This window comes from Lissotriton helveticus, chromosome 4_1, assembly GCF_964261635.1.
Source record: "Lissotriton helveticus chromosome 4_1, aLisHel1.1, whole genome shotgun sequence".
NCBI lineage: Eukaryota > Metazoa > Chordata > Amphibia > Caudata > Salamandridae > Lissotriton > Lissotriton helveticus.
In genome coordinates this window covers 1,922,389,869-1,922,412,700 of record NC_136063.1, presented here as the reverse complement: position 1 = coordinate 1,922,412,700, position 22,832 = coordinate 1,922,389,869, and the positions used below count along the sequence as shown (strand labels likewise).

The following is a 22,832-nucleotide window of genomic DNA, read 5'->3' as shown; positions in this document are numbered from 1 at the left end:
TTCTATGAAGCACGTTGAATTGAATGAGGCGTAGTCCGGATTTAATTGCCACTTCCCGGGGATGCATTAACACAATCTTCCAATCTCCCAATCTAGATCTTCCATGGCTCCCAGCCATGGCTCACAGCTCCCCTTCCCATGTATGTCGAAGCTTCATCAGGTCACCCAACTTATTGTTGGTCAGGGTCTTGTAGGTTAGGGAAACCGCCTTCCCCGGGATCCGCTCCTGAAGGAGCCGCCCTTCTAAAGGCGCATATTCAGGGATATCAGTAAGCGGGATTTTCTGTGCACGCCACGCATGTCGTAGTTGGGTGTATTTGAAGAGTTGGGAATTGTGCAGCCCAAATTCTGTCCTGAGGGCTTGGAAAGATTTCAACTCTCCTTTGGCGATCACATCTCCTATTGTGGAAATGCCGATGTCGTCCCACCCCCAGAAACCACGCAGCTTGTGAAGTTCTGTCAGCCACTGGCAATGCCATAGCGGCGTCTGCCGAGTCGGCTTCTGATCCCAACCCATGCGTTTCGTAGCCCTGGACCAAGCGTTGAGTGTGAGGATAGTGGCTGGCAGTAACGGTGCCCGTCTAGAGCCTCTGTATACATAATACAATAGGTTTCTGTATGACAACTTCAGCCTTTCCAGAGCATAGGTCGGGTGATCCGCCGGGGCATGTAGCCAGTCATTAATCGGTGTCATGTGTTCCGCCCAATAGTAAGCTTCCAGATTAGGGAGTGAAATCCCCCCACTATACTGATGTCGTTGGAGTGTAGTCAGCGCCACTCTAAGTTTATTACTCAACCACAGAAAGGTTCTCAGATCAGAATGAATTTTGGTAAATACCGAGGCTGGCAGTGGTTAATATTCATTTTGCAGTGCGTAAAGAAATTTCGGTAGTATGATCATCTTATACATTGCTGCTCGCCCTAGAAGTGTGAGTGGGAGCTGCCTCCAGCGGTCCATGTCCGCCACCGAACTCAAGAGTATCCGTTCCAAATTCTTTCTGAACGATAGTCTTATCTAATGTAATGTATATCCCTAGGTATTGAAAGCCTTCAGTAGTCGTCAATAGTTGATCCGGCAGCCCTATCCACTCGCCCCTTCCCCCCCGGGTCATAGAGCATCATCGATTTGTGCCAGTTAATGGTGTGTCCCGCCCATCTACCAAAGTGCCCTAGCTCTCGGAATAGTTCCGGTATTGTATTCTCGGGTTTCGTGATATACAGAAGGACATCATCGGCATAGAGTGATATCTTCTCTTGTACGAGATCCGTGTCTGCCCTTTTAAAACCCACGATACCCTCATTCTGACGTATCCTGGCTGCCAGGACCTCAATAGTAAGTGTGAAGAGGAGGGGAGACAGGGGGCAACCTTGGCGGGTCCCTCTCCTGACCGGGAATTCACGGGATAGCCTTCCGTTGACCCGCACTCTGGCACTCGGAGCAGTGTAAAGGAGCTGGATCCATTTCTGGAAGTTAGGACCAAACCCAAATTTGTGGAGCACCGCATTAAAAAGCCCGATTGGTCCAGGTGTATAAGGTTCAAGATAACTGACCTCAGGCGCCGCGCCAGGATGGTCGCCAAAATCTTAACCTCCGTGTTGAGGAGGGAGATGGGACGGTAGGATGCACAGTCCTCCCTTGGTTTGCCATCTTTGTATATCGGGACAATCGTGGCCACGGAGAGGTCTGGGGGAGCCTTCCTGTTTGATAGTCCCCGGTGAAGAGCCCCTTAAGATGCCGACCCAAAAGGTCCGCCGTACATTTAAAAAACTCGGCCGGAAACCCATTCGGGCCTGGGGTTTTCCCCGGTTTCAGTTTGGCTATAGCTTCCGATATGTCGTCAGCTGTAATGTAGGCAGTTCCGCCTGCGCTATGTAGAGGCCAGCCTCCTCACATGTTCCTAGATCTCTAGCTGCGTAAAAAAGTTCGTAGTGTGAGGTGAAAGCGTCAGCAATAGCCCCATCAGCGGTAACAAGAACTCCCTCCGTGTTCCATATGGCCTCGACCCATCTAGCTGCCTGCTCCTTACGGCTGAGCCACGCTAGGAGTTTGCCCGACTTATCGCCTACGTCGTATAGACGGTGAAGGGTGGCCAGGGATTGGGTCTTCGCCTCATTAGTGACCAGTTCCCTATAATGTCTTTGGGAGTCTAGTAATCTCCTAAGAGTCTCAGTGTCTTTTCGGCATTGGTAGTCCTTTCCCTATGCTAAGATGTTCTGTTCCACAGCTGTGACCTCGGCCTGGAGCCTACGGCGCTCCTCCCCCTTCCTACTCCGCAGTCTTTCCCGTAGGACTGGCTTCATGGCCTCCCAAAAGGTGACCTTCGATTCCACTGTTCCTTCGTTTTCTGCCACATAGACCTTGATGTCCGCCCTCAAACCGCGCCGAATAGCCGCGTTTTGAAGGTCCCAGGCCGCAAGGCGCCAGGAAGCTCCCGAAGCGCCCCGGATGTGACCTGTCTGCACCCATAATGGCGAATGGTCCGATATCCCTCTAGCCTTGTATTCCGCCGTGTCATCCACCTTCAAATACTGCCTGGACATGAATACGTAATCTAACCTTGAGAATACCTTATGTGCCCCTGAGTAGTAGGAGTAAGCACACTGTGTAGGATGTAGCCACCTCCAGACGTCTATGAGACCCAAAGTGTCAATCTGTTTAGCCAGGGCGGTTCGTGTGCCTCCTCTATCCACCATCCCTGAGTGATCCTGCCCTATATCCATCACATCCTTAAAATACCCTCCCACTACTTGGATAGTGTCCGCCGTGTCCAGGAGAATGGTAGCAAGAGCCTTAAGCGTACGTGCCTGTAGCTTAGGTGGTGCATAGACCGAGATTATTGTGTATGTACATCTATTCCATGTCCCCTGCACCCCAACGTATGTCCCCAATGGGGTGCGAAAGATGGTGAATGGGGAGGATTTTTTGATAATGACCGCCACCCCCCTGGAGTCGGACGTGTATCCCGCATGTGCCAAAACTCTGAATCGACCCCTGGCTATGAAGGTGCAGTGTGTGCCCTTAAGATGTGCTTCCTGGAGTAGGGTAATATCTGGATCTAATCTTTTAAGGTAGGAGTTCACTAGCCCTCTTTTGACTTTGGAGCACAGTCCGTTCACGTTCCATGTCAGGATACTGACTCCCCTGTCGTCCATTCGCGGCGTCCCCAGCCCGAACAAACGTGAAGACCCCCCTTCCCCCCCAACCCACCTCAGTCCCATCCAATCACAAGACAGAACTGTCCGTAGTAGAAGGCCTGTCGCCCACCCACACATCTCTTCCTTAAATCTCTCCTAGTACCCCCCTTCCACTACCGGGTCAGGAAAGCAATCAAAAAATATAACTTATACAAACAATGAACGTAAATAACAAAAAGGGCGTGTCAACTTGCGTGTATCCCATCACCGAGCTGCATACTCAATAGTCCGAACCGCCACTGTTCATGATCTAGAGTCCTGAGTCTCTGATTCAGGTGCGCTGTGCTGCTCCGACATGTCTTGCTCCATCACCCGGATCGCATCAACTAGCGGGTGGACAGATTGACCCTCCTCCTCCCTTTCCTCCCCGCCAGAGGTGCGGCTCTCAAGTTCTTCGTCCTCTTCCCCCTCTGATCGAACATTGGTCCGTAGACAGGCAAATCTCGAGCCCGCCTCTGCCCCTGTTCTCGGTGAGGCCGATCGTCCCTTCCGTGAGCCTCCCGCGCCGTGTCCCCGATAAGGCGTCGCCGGGATTTGTCTCTTCGCTCTCCTGGAGTTCATCCTCCGTGTCTTCGGCAATTCCCACTGGGGTCCATTCCGCAGAGACCTGTCTAGCATGTCCCGTCCGGCGGGCCCTCTGCTGTTGAGTATTGGACGTTCCTCCAACCACTGCCAGGCATCCTCTGGATGGGCAAAGAAGAGTGATTGTTCCTTGTATAGCACCTTGAGTTTTGCCGGGAAAAGTAGCATGTATGAGATCTTCAAGTCTCTAAGTTTCACCTTCACCGCGTCAAAAGAGCGGCGTTGCTTTTGCACCTCCTGACTGTAGTAAGGAAAAATCATGATGTGCGCATTCTCTAGGCGGATCTCCCCCATTTTTCTCGCTTCCCGCAGGATCAGGTCCCTGTCCGCGAAGTTAAGGAAGCGCGCAAACCCGAGGGTAAATTAAATGTTAATGACTGGGCCCCCGTCAGCGGTTAAAATAAGGCTTGGGGATGTTTAAGGGAGGCGAGTTACTACCTCCTACATCCATCAGTTGGTCGACATGTTTCAGCCAGTGCCTTAAACTAAATCTGGCTTTCCTCAGGACCTTTTTAAAATAGAGTGTATTGCAGGTTAAAAAGGAGTGTAATCCAGGCTATGTGTTACTAAGGTGTTTCTTTAAGTGTGAGAGGGGGGATTTCCTTCTCATATATGCCTGTACCGACAACATTGAAGACATAGACAAAACATGTAAGAAGAGGAGAGTCAAATAGGCGTCTTCGCCACATAGTCATATACATAGAATGCCGAATCTACAGTGCTCAGTGGGTAGACTACAGTCGGCAAAAGTGTAATGGCACTGGTGGTACCATTATTGTGATTATCGCAAATAATTGGGGGGTGGTGTCGCTAAAACACGGGTATCACACATATGCATGAGATACACAGTGTGATGGGGCGTAAGTAAACACTCTTACGCTTAGATTTTGCAGCCAATGCTTCCAGGAGTGAAGCGGTAAGGGGTTGACCCTGTAGGGAAATAATGTTGGCCACTGGGAGTTAGAGACCTGTAAGGAGGGAAAAGTGCTTACCCAGAGAGTGTTGCTTGGAGGTTGTCATACTCACAGCTTTTCTGGTCAGAGCCTGCCTTGTACCTGTTGCACCGTCCTCGTATCCCGGCAGAAAGAGCTGGAGTTTCTTGTTCGTTTTTATATGCTTGCTAATTGGATTAACTATCTGCACCTGTAGCTGGAAGTAAGAGTAGAAAGACCAACGTCTCAAAACCAATCCTTCAATCATAATTAAACCAGCTGACAAAGGGGGAGGTATTGTCCTTCTAGACAAAAAAGATTACAACACGGAGTGCCGCAGACTGTTAAGCGACACCAGAAATTACAAAAGATTGGAACAAGATCCCACTGACACTCTTCAGAATACTATCCAGTCACTAATAAAGAATGCCTGCGATGCTGAACATATTTCCAAGCAAGAAGCAGAGTACCTCTGCCCCCAGAAAGTCAAAATACCATACTTCTACACTGTACACAAGGGCAAAATCCCCCCATCAGGCAGACCCATAGTGCCTGGTATCAATTCGCTCTTAGAGCCCCTGTCACGCTACTGCGACTTTTTTCTCAATCCGCTAGTGCAACAAACGCCCAGCTATATCAAGGACACCAAACACTTACTACAAGTGATCAACAACATGGAGTTTAACACTGAGACCCAACTTCTTGTAGGGCTGGATATTGAGAGCCTCTATACCAGCCTACCCCAATAAGCCACAATAAAAGTACTCAGGGACATCCTCAGGGAGTCACCATGGCCCTACCACACCCCCAGAGAATTCATCCTCCAATGCGCCACACTGGCACTAGAGGGAAATTACTTTGAATATGAGGGAACCCTCTACCTCCAGACCAATGGAACATCCATGGGCAGCGTTTTCGCCCCAAGCGTAGCAGGTCTTTACGTCCACCAATTTGAACGCACGCACATTGCTGACAGCACAAACCCCTATGCCAAATACATCCTCGCATGGCGCCGTTATATTGACGACATCCTTGTGATATGGGAGGGTCCACAAACAACCCTGGATCAATTCCTCATCTGGCTCAACGGCAGGGACCCATACTTGAAGTTCACCAGCACTATCAGTGCAAACCAACTTGCGTTCCTGGACCTAAATATAACAGTCAAAGATGGCAGACTCACCACGACAACCTACTATAAACCCACGGCCAGAAACTCTTTACTCCATTTCACAAGCTTCCACCCACGCCCGCTAAGGGAGAACCTTCCCTTGGGCAATTCTTACGTATACGCAGGAATTGCAGTGATATAGCAGACTATAAAAAACAGTCCGCTGAACTATCCAAGAAACTGGAGGCCCGGGGCTACCCACCAGCCATCATCTCCAAAACCAGGAAGAGGGCCAGGAACCAGAATAGAGAGGCCCTCCTTGAAACCACAGCTAAAGAGGAGCAGGAACAACCTATCACCTGCATCACTACGTACAACACAGCCTCCAATGAGGTAGCCAAACTCAATAAGAAGAACTGGAAGATCTTGAATTCTGGCCAGAGGCAGTGGGACATACCGCGTTTTGCTTACAAGAGAAGCAATAACTTGAAGGACCAACTAGTTAACACCCGTCCCAAAACGCATAACACACAAGAATCGAACACCATCCTGAATGCATGGGGCCTACCAAAAGTAACTGGACACTACCCCTGCAATGATTGCAGTGTGTGTCACTTAACCACCCACACCAAAACTCTAACCCTAGAACCTAATAAGGTGTGGACACAACGCAGCCACACCAACTGTAATTCACGTAATGTGATTTACCTTCTCACCTGCTCCTGTGGTCTCCGCTATATCGGCATGACCACCTGCAAAATACGCATTAGGGTCACTGAGCACAGAAGCACCATTAGGTGTAAGAAAAACATCAGTAAATTAACCAACCACTTCATCACCCATGGCCATACCCCCAATGACCTCACATGGACAGTCATCGAACAAATCCCTGAGCAGGCATTAGACAATGAAAGAAGACTGATGAGCAAAGAACAGCGTTGGATCTATTTCCTTTCCTCACACATCAATGGCCTGAACAATGCGATCCCTTGGAACTCAGTCACATGCTGACGTAAACCTCTATACAGAGGTCTTTACTAGTACCCATTCAACCGAGTTGACCTATGAACTCCCACTCAACTGAGGCTACCACCCCTAATCGTGCCCAACCCACATCGGGTTGCGACTAGTTGCCATACCCAGCCATAGCCTCCCGCTCCTCATTACACTATGCCGGAGCTAAATGCACCTCCTTGAAATTCCATGCCCGCACTATTGATAGTGGCAGATTGCATACTTCAACACAACACATACTCTACCGCGCACCTGCACTAATAACTAATGTCTCAACCCCGCTCATGCGCAATAGACACAAGCAGCACCGCGCATGTACTAGAGACTAATGTCTTTCCACCTCCCATGAGCAGACAGCTAGGAACACACCCGGGGTAGTCTTTCTACTGTACTCTTACTTCTAGCTACAAGTGCAGATAGTTAATCCAATTAGCAAGCATATAAAAACGAACAAGAAACTCCAGCTCTTTCTACCGGAGTACGAGGACGGTGCAACAGGTACAAGGCAGGCTCTGACCAGAAAAGCTGTGAGTATGACAACCTCCAAGCAACAATCTCTGGGTAAGCGCTTTTCCCTCCTTACAGGTCTCTAACTCCCAGTGGCCAACATTATTTCCCAACAGGGTCAACCCCTTACCGCTTCACTCCTGGAAGCATTGGCTGCAAAATCTAAGCGTAAGAGTGTTTACTTACGCCCCATCACACTTTGTATCTCATGCATATGTGTGATACCCGTGTTTTAGCGACACCACCCCCAATTATTTGCGATAATCACAATAATGGTACCACCAGTGCCATTACACTTTTGCCGACTGTAGTCTACCCACTGAGCACTGTAGATTCGGCATTCTATGTATATGACTATGTGGCGAAGACGCCTATTTGACTCACCTCTTCTTACATGTTTTGTCTATGTCTTCAATGTTGTCGGTACAGGCATATATGAGAAGGGAATCCCCCCCTCTCACACTTAGAGAAACACCTTAGAGAGTGTAACACATAGCCTGGATTACACTCCTTTTTAACCTGCACTACACTCTATTTTAAAAAGGTCCTGAGGAAAGCCAGATTTAGTTTAAGGCACTGGCTGAAACATGTCGACCAACTGATGGATGTAGGAGGTAGTAACTCACCTCCCTTAAACATCCCCAAGCCTTATTTTAACCGCTGACGGGGGCCCAGTCATTAAAATTTAATTTACCCTCGGGTACTGGGACCCTCGCCAAGCCGTTTTAACTCACACTTCATTTTACACCTCACACTGCACTCTCAGTAAAATACCAACTCCGCTGTAATCAGGCGTCGCAGCACACCCGGGACACATTAGGTGTCACTGGGTGGGCCAAATGATGAAGCAGGCCACCAACCAGGTTGGTGGGTGAGGGCTTCATGAACTCACCAATGAGGTGCCCATGACAAATCTAATCAGAGTCCTAACAATATTGGTCATATTTAAGCTAGTCTCTTTTGATAACACATATAAACTACGGGGACTTGGACTAGCTTTCTAGTCCTCTCTCTCTCTCTTGATACGCGCACACGAGTTTAAGCTAATGGCATTGTTAATGACAATGCCTTTTATTTATGTTTTAAAAACAAAAACAAAAATAAAAGGCATTGTCATTTGCAATGTCAATAGCTCAAACTCTGGTAAATGAGACCAATTGCATTGCAAATGCTTGTTTGCAAGAGGAAAGGGGTAAGTAGACTGGTTCTCCTGCTGCTCCACAGCCTTTTCAACATGACTGAAATATATCAAAGCAAAACACTAAAGAAAGAGCAATTTCACTGATTAGTATAGATGGCTTGCATCACGTTACAAATGGGGCAGTAGTGCATAAAATAATGACTGCACCCATATAAAACTAATAACTTCTGTCATTGTTTCTCTTGTAGTAGTAGTGAGGCTGCTCCCCTGCCCTGACCCACTCTAGCTCAATCAATCTGACCAGAAATGTGGCATCACCCTCTTATCCAAGATACAAACTACGGCTCCATAATTAATGCATGAGGGAGGTATGGTTTAATTGTTAACATTGTGTACTGTCACAAAACTCCCTCTGTGATTAGGGACTATAAAACAAAAACCTCACAGCCATTTGAGGAGCCAAGTGTATCTTGTTCTATCTACAAAACACACAATACTCACCCTATCACAAAACACGAGATAAGTGTCCCAAGGAAAGCATAAGCTAGGATGGAGCCAAGGTTTCTGAAGAAATGCCCCTGAAAAAAAGCAACATTGCATTAGAGACAGAAAAAAAAACATTTAAATATGGTCAGCAACCAGCTCATGCAGGATAAGGAATATGCTACTTACCAGTATGCATCTGTTCTTGGCATGTAGGGCTGCTGACATTCATATCTGTGCATAGATCGCCGCCTAGTGTTGGGTCCGGATGATTGCACTTTGTTGTCTTGGAAGAGTCTTCGAAGTATCACAAGATAGGTGACTCCTCCCCTGGACTACAGTGCGCATGGGCATCTTCTCCATCCTCAGATTGTTTTTCGCCATTGTGGCAGAGATGGAGATAGTAAAGTAAGAGATGGCCATGCCATAGATAATGCTGCAGCTGCGACAGGCACAGGGGAGGAGGGCGGGCGATATGAATGTCAGCAGCCCTACATGCCAAGAACAGATGCATACTGGTAAGTAGCATATTCTGTTCGTGGAATGTGGGCTGCTGAATTCATATCTGTACATAGACTGTATAGCAGTATCTCCTCTAGCGGTGGTTACCTGTGCCAGCTGCAGCAGTTTGAAAAAGAGTTTTGAGGACAGCCTGGCCTACAGCAGCTTGCTGTTTTGCTTGCACGTCTACACAGTAGTGTTTTGTGAAAGTGTGTATGGTGGTCCATGTGGCTTCCTTACAAATGTCTTCAAGAGGAATATTCCCTAGGAAAGCCATGGATGCCCCCATTTTTTCTTGTAGTGTGTGCTCTTGGGGGGACGGTTAAAGTGCGTTTTGCCTTTTGTTAACATATTTGAATGCATTTAACTATCCATCTGGCTATTCCTGACTTTGATATAGGATTTCCCTTGTGTTGTGGTGCAAAAGCAACAAATAGTTGCTTTGTCTTTCTAAATGATTTAGTTTTGTCCACATAATAAAGTAGAGCTCTTTTTACATCTAATGTGTGTAGGGCTCTCTCAGCTGCTGACTGTGGATTTTGAAAGAATACTGGCAGTTCTATTGATTGATTAATATGGAAATTGGATACGACCTTTGGCATGAACTTAGGGTTTGTTCTAAGAACCACCCTGTTGGCATGTACTTGCATGAAAGGTTCTTGGATTGTTAGTGCTTGTAATTCGCTTACTCTTCTGAGTGAGGTAATGGCAACCAAGAATGCTACCTTCCACGTTAAGAATTGTAGTTCGGGGAGGAGGAGCTTCGCGCGCACCCAAGATGGTCGCGTGAGCACAGGGCTCCCGGACCCTCGCCACCTCCATCGACTATCCTGTACTTTATCCTGGTTCAGACGACGGGTGTTTATTGGCACAGTTCTACTGCTCATTTATTTGTTTCAACGAACTTTTTTGGACTTCGGGGTCCAGAGCTACAGACTGTCGCAGTTTTCTGGCCTGCTCCATGGTGACGCCCCGCGCTATCTTGTCTCGCTTGCCGTTCAGTAAGTGAACAACAACGGACTGCCAGACTTGCGTGGGCTGGCGATCGCTTTCGGTTTCGATTTCTGTCCGGAGCTCAACCTGACTTTGTCGGCTCCGTGGGCGGCCGGACACTCCTACACCCTTGGTCTCTCCGTTCCTACTGCCGATCTGTAGCGGTTTCCAGATCTGAGACTGGCACCACCTTCGCCCTTTTGGTCCTACATTTGCCACCGCAGTCACCATTTTTACCCGTCAACAGGCGACCCGTACGGGTCCAGGATCCAAGATGGCCACCAAGCCTGAGGGTGGGAAGCGCGGGCCTAAACCAGGTGTTCGAGGGAGTGCTCTGCAAACGAACATTATGGACCGGTACACTCAAGCTAAGGGATCGCCGGGAGCAGCAGCTAAAACCTCGACGACAATGCCGGAGGACTCATCGAATGAGGACGAGCCCTCGCTGCGAGATCTCATGGGCGCCATCACTGGTATGAAGGCCTCATTGGGGCAACAATATGAGGCCTTGACTCTCAAACTGGATACGGTGGCGATTGACGTCAATCTGATCAGGGCGGACTTGGCGAAGACAAACGAAAAGGTCAAATCCTTGGATCTAACGACCTCTAGCCTGGTTACCGACGTTTCTGATTTGCAGGCTGAAGTCGGGAATCTGAGGAAAGCCAATGATTATTACTCTGGGCGCCTAGAGGACTATGAAAGCCGTGCCAGGCGCAATAACATCCGCCTGATTGGGGTCCCGGAATCATCGACTGCTGCCTCGACGGACCTATTGGTGGAAGACCTGGTGCTGAATCACCTGGCGCCCAAGGGTCTCAGCAAGTTTTTCGCTGTCGACCGTGCACATAGGATCCCCGGCGGCACACCTAAATCGGGTGCTAACCCTCGACCTATCATTGCGAGGATTTTTCATTTCCGGGACAGAGACGCTATCCTGCAGGCTTCGCGGCAGTCAGGTCCCATTGCCTTTGAGAACTCTACTGTCAGCTTCTATCCGGACTTTACACAACAGGTCCAGAAACAGAGGCTGGGGTTTCAGGGGGTCAAGAAGAGACTCCGGGAAAGGTCAATGAAGTATGCCATGCTCTTTCCGGCCCGTCTGCGGGTGGTACATAAGGATCGTACTTTTTTCTTCGACCATCCTGGGGTTGTGAGTGACTGGCTTGACACGCTGCCTATGGATCATGAACCTTTTGAGGACTCTGGCAAGTCGGATCGGGCGGAAGGTGGCCCGACGGAGCAAGAGTAATTGTTGACTTTGACCCCGTACCCTTCCCGTTGGCTTTGAACTGTGCTATGCTGTGTTCTTAATGTTTGCAAGTAATAGTAGTTTTTTTGGGGGTGGGTGGGGGGTGAACGGGTCCTTTCTCCTCCTGGGTTTTCTTTTCGTAGATTAGTTGGGTGGTTGGGCGACAGGCACACTGCGAGTTTATGGGGCTCTTTGGTCTTCAGCAGGGGTGCGGGTGGGGGGTATAGTTGTTTTGACATTGTTGGGGGGGCTGGGTTGTTTGTTTGAATTTTCTTGTTACTTGCAAGGCGAGGGAAAGGCGCACTCCTGTTTTCTGCAGTTGCTCTGGGTGCGGGGCCGGGGAGGGACTGGGCACGGGGATGGGGGGTAGGGGACTTCGGTTATTGTGTTGGAACGTGAACGGGTTGGGGGATGGGATTAAGAGGAGGGTGGTGTTACAATTGCTGAAACGTTTGACTCCAGATGTTGTCTTACTGCAGGAGACTCATTTGCTCGGCAACAAGTGCTACGCTTTGAATAGGCGTGGTTATCGCCTTGTGGCGCACTCGGGTTTCACTTCGGGCTCTAGGGGGGCGGGCATTCTGGTTCGGGCCTCCCTCCCCTTGGCCATTGATGATGTCATATTGGATGATAAGGGACGATACGCCGCCATTGTGGGGCGCTGGGAGGGGAGGGTTCTTAATCCGATTTCTGTGTACGTGCCCCCGGGCCTCCAGGCCACCACCTTTGCTGATCTGAGTGGACTTATCCTGGGCCTCCCCGAGGGTTTGCTTTTGGTTGGGGGTGACTTTAATGCGGTGGTCTCGGGAATGCATGATCGTCACCCTGCCAGGGAATTGCCGAGGGCCCAGACTTGGTTGAGCGACTTCCTGGAGACGTTGGGGTTCACTGATTGCTGGCGGTTGCTTCACCCGGGACAGTTGCAATATACCTATCATTCTGGTGCTCATGGTAGTCTCTCGAGGCTTGATCACGTTTTACTGCCCTCGGCCCATGCATCCCTCATACGGGAAGTTAAACATCTGGCACGGGGTATCTCGGACCATTCTCCGCTTTGGCTGGTGGTTGATGCACGGCAGGGTTCGGCGGGCCGAGTGGCCCCGATCAACCCCTGGTATTTGAAGGACCCCAGGGTCAGGGATGAGCTGGTTAAAGCACACGATTGTTACTTTGAGGAAAATGTGGGCTCTGTTTCCTCCCCTAGTGTACTTTGGGAAGCTTACAAGACTGTCATTCGTGGCCAGGCCCTCTCATTGATTGGTAGCGTGAAGTTGGCCAACCGTGCTGAGACGGTTCGACTCGAGGGGGAGGTCACGGCCCTGGAGGAGGGCTTGGAATCTGGGGTTACCGCTGAGGGGTTACATCTACTGGAGTTGAAACAACATGAATACAGAGCTCTGGTCACTGAAGCTGCTAAGGAAATGGGGAGGGAACAGCAGGGACGCCTGTATGATGTGGGTGATAAGGCTGGGAAACTGCTTGCTTGGTTGGATAAGAGGGAAAGTGCGAGTCGTGTCGTCCCTGTGATTGTTGCGGAGAGTGGAGAGTGTTGTACGGACCCTGTTGATATTGTCGCATGTTTTGCTGACTATTTCCGCGAGGTGTACTCCCAGGTGTCTGATCGATCGGAGCTGGACTCCCACCTGTTATTGCGTGATGTTGCACTTCCCCGATTGTCTGATATTGATAGGGATGCTCTGGATGCTCCGCCTACTGTGGACGAGATTGCCGCTGCTGTCCGTTCGGTCCGATCCGGCAAGGCCTCGGGCCCTAATGGGCTCCCCATTGAGCTATATAAAATGCGCCCGGATTCGCTAGCTCCTCATTTGCGCTCTATGTTTCTTGAGTCTTTGGAGGTGGGGTTTCTCCCGCCAGACCAGAGACTGGCCACTATTGTTGTCATCCACAAGGATGGTAAACCTCGGGATCGCTGCGCCTCTTTTCGACCCATTTCGTTGATTAATGCGGAACCTAAAATCTTGGCCAAGCTGCTGGCGACACGTTTGGCGTCCGTTATTGGGGTCCTGGTTCACCCTGATCAATCCGGCTTTATACCGCATCGTAACACGGCGCTTAACCTCCGAAGGTTGCATGGAGTTCTGGCACGGGCTGAGACGCTGCGTGAGCCCGCCATCTTGGCGTCCTTGGACGCTACGATGGCGTTTGATACAATAGAATGGCCGTATTTGTGGGCGGTTCTTGCTAAGTTTGGTTTCGGTTCGGACTTCGTTCGATGGGTCAAATTGCTCTACGCCGGTCCCATGGCCCAGGTGGCGGTCAATGGTTGGGTCTCTGCGCCCTTTGCACTGAGCAGAGGGACGCGACAGGGCTGTCCCCTGTCCCCCTTGTTGTTTGCTCTTGCCTTGGCACCGCTGGCGGCCTGGTTGCGGTGGGAACCGTCCCTGAAGGGCATTAGATGGAATTCGGAGTTTGAGGACCGTGTATCTCTCTACGCTGATGATATTCTGCTTTATCTTACATCACCCCGTAAATCCCTCATTGTGCTGTTTGATGTCTTAACGTCCTTCCGCAAAAACTCAGGTCTTGTCATCAACTGGTCGAAGTCCTGTGTATACGTCCTGTCGGGTACCGCCCCCCTTCTGCCAAGCGGCTGTCCTATCGCGATTGTGGAAGATGGATTTAAATATCTAGGCATTTTTATCTCGCTGAGCCCTGCACTGCGGTTCGACCGTAATTTACTGCCCCCTCTTCAGCGCCTTCGGGCAGATGTGGTCGCCTGGGGGAAACTTCCTCTCTCTCCCCTGGGTAGAGCGGCATTGTTTAAGATGATGTCACTGCCCCGATTCCTCTACGCATTGCAAAACACGCTTGACGTTGTCCCGGCTACATATTTCCGTGAGGTCGAGGGTTTACAGAGACGACTGGTGTGGGGGGGTAGGCCCCGGATTGCCATTGCTAAATTGTCGCTCCCGTGGTACGACGGTGGAATTGCTTTGCCTGATATCCGTCGCTATTATTGGGCGTCTCAACTGGGGGCAATAAATCATTGCATGTATGGCCCTTTGCCAAATCCGGCCTTCGCGATGGACAAATGGTTGTTACCGGGGGGCGACTACAATAGAGCCCTCTACTCGAAACTCACCCCTCGCAACGTGACGGGCCCCACTAGGACGGCCGTCCAGGTATGGCGACATGCTTCCATGGCGCTTGGGTGGACTGATAAATTGACTCGTGCCACCCCCCTGTACGCCTCTGATAGACTTGGCTCACTTTGGCAGTCCCGGGGGTTTGATAGGTGGGACTTGATTGGTATCAGCAGGATTGATGATGTTTGGACTAAGGGGAGAATGAAGACGTTTGAGGAATTGAAAACCGAGTACGCTTTGAGCGATCGCGAATTCTTTCGCTATGCACAGATCCGCCACGCGGTGCTCTCGATCTTCCCTTCGGGTGTGGAGATTCCGGAGTCGTCCCCGCTTGAGGACAGGGTACTGGACGGACATGTTCCTGATAGTACGATTTCGCTTATTTATAAAAAGTTAATCAACTCCAGGTCTGACTTCCTGTCTCGACTTAGAGAGGTCTGGACTGGTGATGGGCTGGAGCTGGACGATGAGGACTGGCAGGCGGCGATCTCCTCCCCTAAAGAGGTGGCCATTCAGGCGCGCCTTAGATTTGTGCAACTTAAAATCCTGCATAGAGTATATGTCACTGGTCCCCGTCTGGTGCATATGGGCTTCTCTGTGGATGGTTTGTGTCGGCGTGGCTGTGGTCTCCTGGGCACCTTTTTGCATATCATCTGGGAGTGCCCTGAGATAGTGCGATTCTGGACCCGTGTGCACGAGGTGATGAGTGAGGTTACCGGGGTGCGATCGATGCCGGAAGCTAGGAGATGCCTGCTGAACGTATGGGAACCGAATGATTACTCCGTGTCGCAGCTTCGGTGGGTGACCTTGGGCAACATGATTGCCAAAAGAGACATTGCGCAATTGTGGGGTGCTCAGGGCCCGCCCGGACTTCAGAAATGGAAACAAAACATGGACTGGTGCATGTTCAGAGAAAAGACTGTGTATATTTCTCGTGGTACCCCCCGGAAATGGGGAAAGATATGGACTCAGTGGAACACTTATCGTGGTGATATATGTGCCCCTCCTCTTCCTGACCCTGATGTTGCATCTATGTCCCCGTAACCCGAGGGTTCCTCCACACACTATTGTATACTGATTGCAATTTGTTTCTTCTGCCCCCCCCCCCACTGTGTAACTCTTCCCGATAGAACGAACGCTCATTGGATTGTCCTTCCCGCTCCAGCACCATGTAATGCAACGTTGTGTACATTGATGTCTCTTTTTCTTCCTCCTTGCAAGTTGTTTGTGTTTGTGTTATAAAATCAATAAAAAGTTTAAAAAAATAAATAAAAAAAAAAATGAATTGTAGTTTGCATGAGTGTAGAGGTTCGAAAGGAGGTCCCATAAGTCTGGTAAGCACTAGATTTAGATTCCAGACTGGGGAAGGGGGGTGCCTTGGAGGGATCACCCTTTTCAGACCCTTCATGAAGGCTTTGATTGCTGGTACTCTAAACAGGGAAAGGTGTTGCCTGTTTTGAAGGTATGCTGCTATAGCAGCGAGGTGTAGTCGTATCGAAGAGTATGCTAAGTTGCATCTTTGTAGATGCAGCAGGTAACATATAATGTTTTGTATGGAAGCGTCTAATGGGTTGATTTGGTTATTGTTGCAGTAAATAACAAATCTCTTCCATTTAGCTGCATAGCACGCTCGTGTAGTTGGTCGTCCTGCCTCCCTAATGATGTTCATGCAGTCTGGAAGCAAGTTAAGGTATCCAAACTCTAAGAATTAAGGAGCCCGATCGCTAGGTTCATCTGATTGGGACCTGGGTGGGTGATTTCTCCATGGTTCCGAGTTAGAAGATGAGGTGCGAGGCACAGTCTTTGATGGGGAACTACTGAAAGTTCCAGGAACGTTGTGTACCAAGGTTGTCTCGCCCATGTGGGAGCAACTAGGATTAGTGTGAGTGTTGCCGCAGTTTGCGCGCCACCAGCGGAATCAGCGGTGCTGGGGGAAAAGCGTACGCAAATCTGCCTGACCAGTTCATCCATATCGCATTGCCCTGTGACAACGGATGTGGGAACCTGGCGGCAAAGTACTGGCATTTGGAGTTTTCTTTTGTGGCAAACAGGTCTATCTCTGGGTGACCCCACTGTTCGAAGAATGGCTGGAGAACTTGGGGGTGAATCTCCAATTAGTGTAGTTGTTGGCTGTGCCTGCTGAGCAGGTCCGCTATCTGATTGTCCTTCCCTAGAAGATGTTCTGCTAGGAGAAAAATGTTTTTGGGAATCGCCCACTTCCATATGCTTTGTGCCAGGTGAGACAGCTGTGGAGAGTGCGTTCCTCCCTGTTTCTGGATATAGTACATTGCGGTCATGTTGTCCGTCCGGATCAACACAGTCTTGCTGTACAAGTATATTTGGAATGCTTTCAGGGCTAGGAATATCGTTAGCAACTCTAGTTGGTTGATTTGCAGATTCTTTTGTTTGGTTGTCCAGAGCCCTTGTACTGTGTATTGAAGGAGATGGGCTCCCCAGCCTGTCAGTGATGCGTCCGCTGTTAGTACTAGTTGTGGAACCAGCTCTTGGAACAGTCGCCCCTGGGAAAGGTTTTGTGGGTTCCACCACTGCAGAGAGTTGTGAGTGCGACTGTCTACCAACACTAGGTCTTTTAGTTGTCCTCGAGCCTGGTTCCATTGCCGTGCTAGGCATTCTTGTAATGGACGCATTTGAAGTCTGGCATGGGGGACAATGAATATGCAGAAGGCCATCATGCCTATGAGCTGCATAAAGACTCGAGCTGGCAGAGAGTGTTGTGGCAGAAATTTTCGAATAAGTATCTGCACGCTGGCTATCCTTGCTGAGTTTGGGTATGCCTTTGCCACGGAGGTGTCTATAGTGGCTCCCAGATATTGTTGTGTGTGGGATGGTTGCAGATGCGATTTTGGGTAGTTTATCGAAAACCCTAGGCTGTGTAGTAACTGAAGTGTTTGAGACGTGTGTGTTGCACACTGTTGGTACGATTTTGCTTGTATTAGCCAATCGCCTAGATAAGGGAACACATGGATGAGTCCTTCTGAGATGTGCTGCTACTGTCGCTAAGCATTTTGTAAACACTCTTGGAGCTGTGGTAACGCCGAAGGGCAAAACCTTGAATTGGTAGTGTTGACCTTCTATTGTGAACCTGAGATATTTTCTGTGGGCTGGATGGATAGGTATGTGAAAATACGCATCCTTGAGGTCCAGTGATGCTAGGAAGTCTCCTTGTTGTAGCAACGGGAGCACTTGCTGTAGTGTGATCATATGGAAGTGCTCCGACAGTATGTATTGATTTAGGGGTCTGAGGTCCAATATTGGTCTGAGGGAACCGTCCTTCTTGGGAATAAGGAAGTATAGGGAGTATACTCCTGTCCCCTGCTGGTGGAAAGGGACTGGCTCTATGGCCCCCTTTTCCAGCATGCATTTCACCTCTTGTTGGAGCAGGGTGATGTGTTCTGTGGACATAGGACGGTGTCTGGGTGGTATGTTTGGTGTTGTAGAAGTGAGTTCTAGGCAATAACCATACTGGATAATTTCTCTCACCCACCTGTCCATGGTAATTGCGTGCCAGACAGGTAGTAACTGTTGGAGTCTGCCTCCGACCGGTGTTAGGTGGTCTGGAGGTAGCGTGATGAAGTCACTGTTTTGTGGCAGTGGAGGCTCTGGTGTTATTGCCTCCACGTCCTCTTCCCTTATTATTGTTACCCCTATAACCTCCTCTGTTTGAGTTTTTGGTGAAGGAACCTTGTGTGTTGTGTTTGTATGAGGATGACGTCTGCGAGGTATTTCCTCGTGTAGTTGCCCTGTATGAGGAGCGTCGAAAGGAGCCTCTATGTTGCTGAAACTGTAATGCCCCCATTGATTTTGCGGTTTCTGGGTCTTTTTTCATTTGATCTAAAATGGTGTCGACAGCAGGCCCAAATAGAAAGTCCTGATTGACTGGCTGGTTAAGAATGGTGGACTGCACCTCGTTCTTAAAGCCAGAAATGCGCAGCCATGCATGTCTGCGTAGTAAGACGCTAGTGTTAATCGACCTGGCTGCGGTGTCTGCTGCGTCAAACGCACATTTGATGGAGGCGATTGTAATGAATTTTCCCTCCTGTATGAGGTCATCAGCTTGTGCTTTAAAAGGCTCAGGTAGGTGTTGCATTAGGCTTTCGAGCTGGTCATAATGTGCCCCGTCGTAACGAGCCAGTAGGGCTTGTGTATTAGCAATCCTCCATGAGTTGGAGGCTTGTGCTGCTACCCTTTTACCTGATGCTTCTAGTATCTTTGATTCCTTATCGGGGGGAGGTGCTTCCCCCGTTGTTTGGGAGTTGGCCCTTTTACGTGCATTAGCCACTACTAGCGAGTCTAATGGTACCTGCCCTCTGATGTAGGTAGGGTCTGTAGAGGCTGCTCTATACTTCTTCTCTATCCTGGGATTGATTACCCGTGCCCTGGCTGTATCCTTAAATATGTCAGGTGCGTGTTTTAGCACTCCCTTTAACATAAGAAGTGTTCTGACACTCTTTTCTGAAGTAGGGAAGGTGTCAAATACAAAGTCTTCTTCGACAGGGTCATTATGCATCTCTATGTTGTGCTACTCCGCTGCCCTGTCTATGAGTTGGTTGAAGACAATGGTGTCATCAGTAGGTGACGGCTTAGTTGGATAAGAGGGTACATCAGGGATGGGATGGGTGTTGTAAGGGTCTGTTGGCTCCTCCCATGGTTCCTCTTGTGGTTGAGGATCTTGTTTAAAATCATAGTCAGGCTGTTGATTTTCCCCTGTGTTCCCCTCATTGTCCCACTGGTGAGAAGGAGAGTAAGGAGCAAAAGGTGTAGTAGGCATGATAGGATGGAAAGGGATGAAGGGTCTAGAGGGAGAAGTCCCAAAGTCCTTCTTCTTCAATGGAATAGGGGAATGAGAGCCAGTGTCCAATGGCCTTTTCTTCCTGTGCAGGATTGTGACTTTACCAGTCTCTGGATTAATATATAGTTTTGCTTGGTCGTCTGATGGATCTGGATGGAAGAGTTCTTCCTCTACAGTCCTTGGTTGAGTGTTAGACTTTTTTGGATTGGTAACACCTTCTTTTTCGACGACTTTTGGTTTCTTATTGCTTTTCTTCGGCTCGTGCCCTTTTTTCGGGTCGACGAGTGATTTGGGGTCGACCGGATCTTTCGGCTCGACACGTTTCTTGTGCTCGACAGGCTTTTTTGGTTGACTGTCCTTTTCCGAGTCGATGGTCTTCTTTGGATCGACTGGTGTCTTCAGAGCACTTATTTTCGGGTCGATAGCCTTCTCCGGCCGTGCTACGGGCTTTGGTACGGCACCCTTTTTGTCGGCGACCTTTGCCGGTTCGACGGTTTTCGGTACAGCGGGCTTGTTCGGGTCGGTGACCTTTTTAGGTTGGGCGCCCTTTGGCTGTGTGTCCTTGTTCGGTTCGACTACCCTTTTGAACGGGCTTCTTTCCATCTACGGCAGACTCACGTGGCGTCGAAAAGACCCAAAGGCCCGCGTCGACGACCGAGTCGAGATGGAAAGCTTGATCGAGTAGAGAGGTACCGAACGAGAACAATACCATCGAAGTCAAAGGCCTTTTGGCCTTTAGAAAAGTTTTGTTTCGATTCCGAAGTTGGAGTATAGGAGTATCATCCGAACCAAATGGCGGAAAAAAACAATCTGAGGATGGAGAAGATGCCCATGCGCACTGTAGTCCAGGGGAGGAGTCACCTATCTTGTGATACTTCGAAGACTCTTCCAAGACAACAAAGTGCAATCATCCAGACCCAACACTAGGCAGCGATCTATGCACAGATATGAATTCAGCAGCCCACATGCCTCGAACAGATAATGTTCAAACCATAACCCGAATCTTTAGCTGGCTATTATTGCATTTAAGCTACTTTTGGTGTTTGCAGTAAATTGCAACTAGATTTAAATTGGAGATTAATGAGAAATAAAGATATAAAATAGCTTTTTATCGCAAATAACATACAAATTGACATTAGTCTCATAATTTAAATTCAAGTGGGCACAATATTAGGTGTCCAATTACATCCGGTGCCGGCTGGGACAACATTAGCAAATCAAAGGAAATAACCACATCATTATTGTATTTCATTGTACTGTAAATGTATATAGTGCTTCATGCATCTGATGAGGCGAGGAGGCACTCCAATATGCATCGGGTTCTTGGACACCCTTTCCGAGATTGTGGTTGAAAGGACTTTGAATGTACTGTATCCTAAATGGCAGACGTCAGGCAAACTGCTTCAGATTCAATGCCATTTTTAACATGCTGCTGCTTACAGTGCTTTGCATAAGAATTAGGCGAAGTGGAGTGTTAGAAAATAGGGTCGAGCAGTCATGCCTACTTTTTTGTGTTCGACGCCTAACCAGGGGCATGAAGCAAGATATGACAGCAACTACCCTACACTACAACAGAATAACTGGTCATCCGTATTAAGATGGTACGTGAACGAAAAGAGGCATGTCTGGTATTGTAGGTCATTCTCAATTCTTATTCTAGCAGTAATCAAGTACCAGAACTTGGTGGACCTGAAACAGGAGGAGCTTCCATCGGTTCATGAATTCTTGAAAGGAGGCATTGCTAACAGAAAGGTGATCGTGCCATGTAATGGTATTAGATCGTGCAAGTTGTCTGGGAAAACGTTAGTAAAGCAACTACAAATCAACTGTCTACAACATTAACAAATCATAAGACACAAGATTAAGGAACAAAGTACAACTGAGTGCAACATTAGCAGATCAACCACAACGTTGACAACACATTTCTAGATAAAGTACAACTGGGCATAAAGTAAGTGATCCATAAACAATTGGACACAACAAAATCAAACAAAACACAGTTGGGTACATTAGCAAAATACAAACAACTGGGCACAATATTAGAAAATTAAATACATTTGTGAACACCAGAAGACAAGAAAGTACAACGGAGAACAGCATCAGCAAGGGTGCAAAGACCAATATACTCACTCGTTTTAAGCTGTATCCTGCATAAAATATGATAGGTGGCAATAAGATATTGAAGAATACTTCAGGGTCAAATATCACCTGTAGACACAAATAAGACTTAATCACTAATCTATATGGTGCTATACTCTTTGTACGGGTTTCAAAATGGTGCAATAGAAACACAGGAATAAATACATCAGAGAACGAGGGTGTCATGAAAACCAACCTTTCCAACAAGGGCAAGGAACCTAAAGTCAGGCAATTTTTACAGGTTCAGTTATACCCATATTTTGATTAATGGTGTTTTATTGGCAGAGAGGCGGTCAGCGTGAGTGGTCAAGATAAGCCATTCAGGTGGTGAGAGAGAGGAGTGCACTAGAGGGTGGAGAGACAAAGAGGGAAAGTAAAGCCAACAACTAGGAGCAAAGGAGCAGTGATCAAATCTACATCTGAGAAAGATGAGGCTTTGACAGTTTGAGAGAATAGAGCTCCCTTGTAAAGAGTAGGGATGTGAATAAAGATTCAGCGAGTGGAGAACTGGTCAGCAGAGAACGTGCCAGAGAAAAAAACATGCCAGCTAATGGGGAGACACGTGCAATGGACTAATGCAAAGCCTACTCAATAAAAAAATGGATTTTACTTCCTGGATGCAGGAGGACGTACCTTTCTCAGCATGTCATTATCCTGGACATAATTAAGTTCCTCTGAAGTCATTTCTCCCTTCAGGGTATATTCATAAAACTTCCCACTAACATTAACTAACAGTGTGGCTGGGCTCGTCTGGACCTGGCAGCTCAAGGTCACATTGTTGACGTCACTGGGAACATGAATTCCATACCGAAGTACTACACCGACCAGGAGACCTGAAGAAGAACAGAGAGGACCAAATATTACAAACATAAAGCCTGTAGCGCCCGAGACTCTGCATAGTAGTCAAACTACAACTCGTTTAGATTTCACCAACAGATGCTGCTATAATCTAGACATGAACCTTTGAAAACAATCTTACTAGCAAACGTACATATACTCAAATGCAAAATATGTGTGCCACTAGACACAGCAACACCCCCTTTATTTCACTTTTGAGTGAGGCAA

General features: G+C 48.6%; 1 protein-coding gene across 1 annotated transcript in view; it reads right to left on the bottom strand.

Annotated features, from left to right (window-relative positions):
- The window catches only part of SLC9A6 (solute carrier family 9 member A6), a 361,491-nt gene that overhangs the window by 218,827 nt on the left and 119,832 nt on the right, over positions 1 to 22,832 (bottom strand). Inside the window, exons 2-4 of the mRNA XM_078688580.1 lie at positions 22,401 to 22,600; positions 21,759 to 21,836; positions 8,984 to 9,060 (exon numbers count right to left, since the gene is read on the bottom strand). Coding sequence (XP_078544706.1) covers positions 8,984 to 9,060; positions 21,759 to 21,836; positions 22,401 to 22,600 — 355 coding nt within the window. The remainder of the gene's footprint in view (positions 1 to 8,983; positions 9,061 to 21,758; positions 21,837 to 22,400; positions 22,601 to 22,832) is intronic.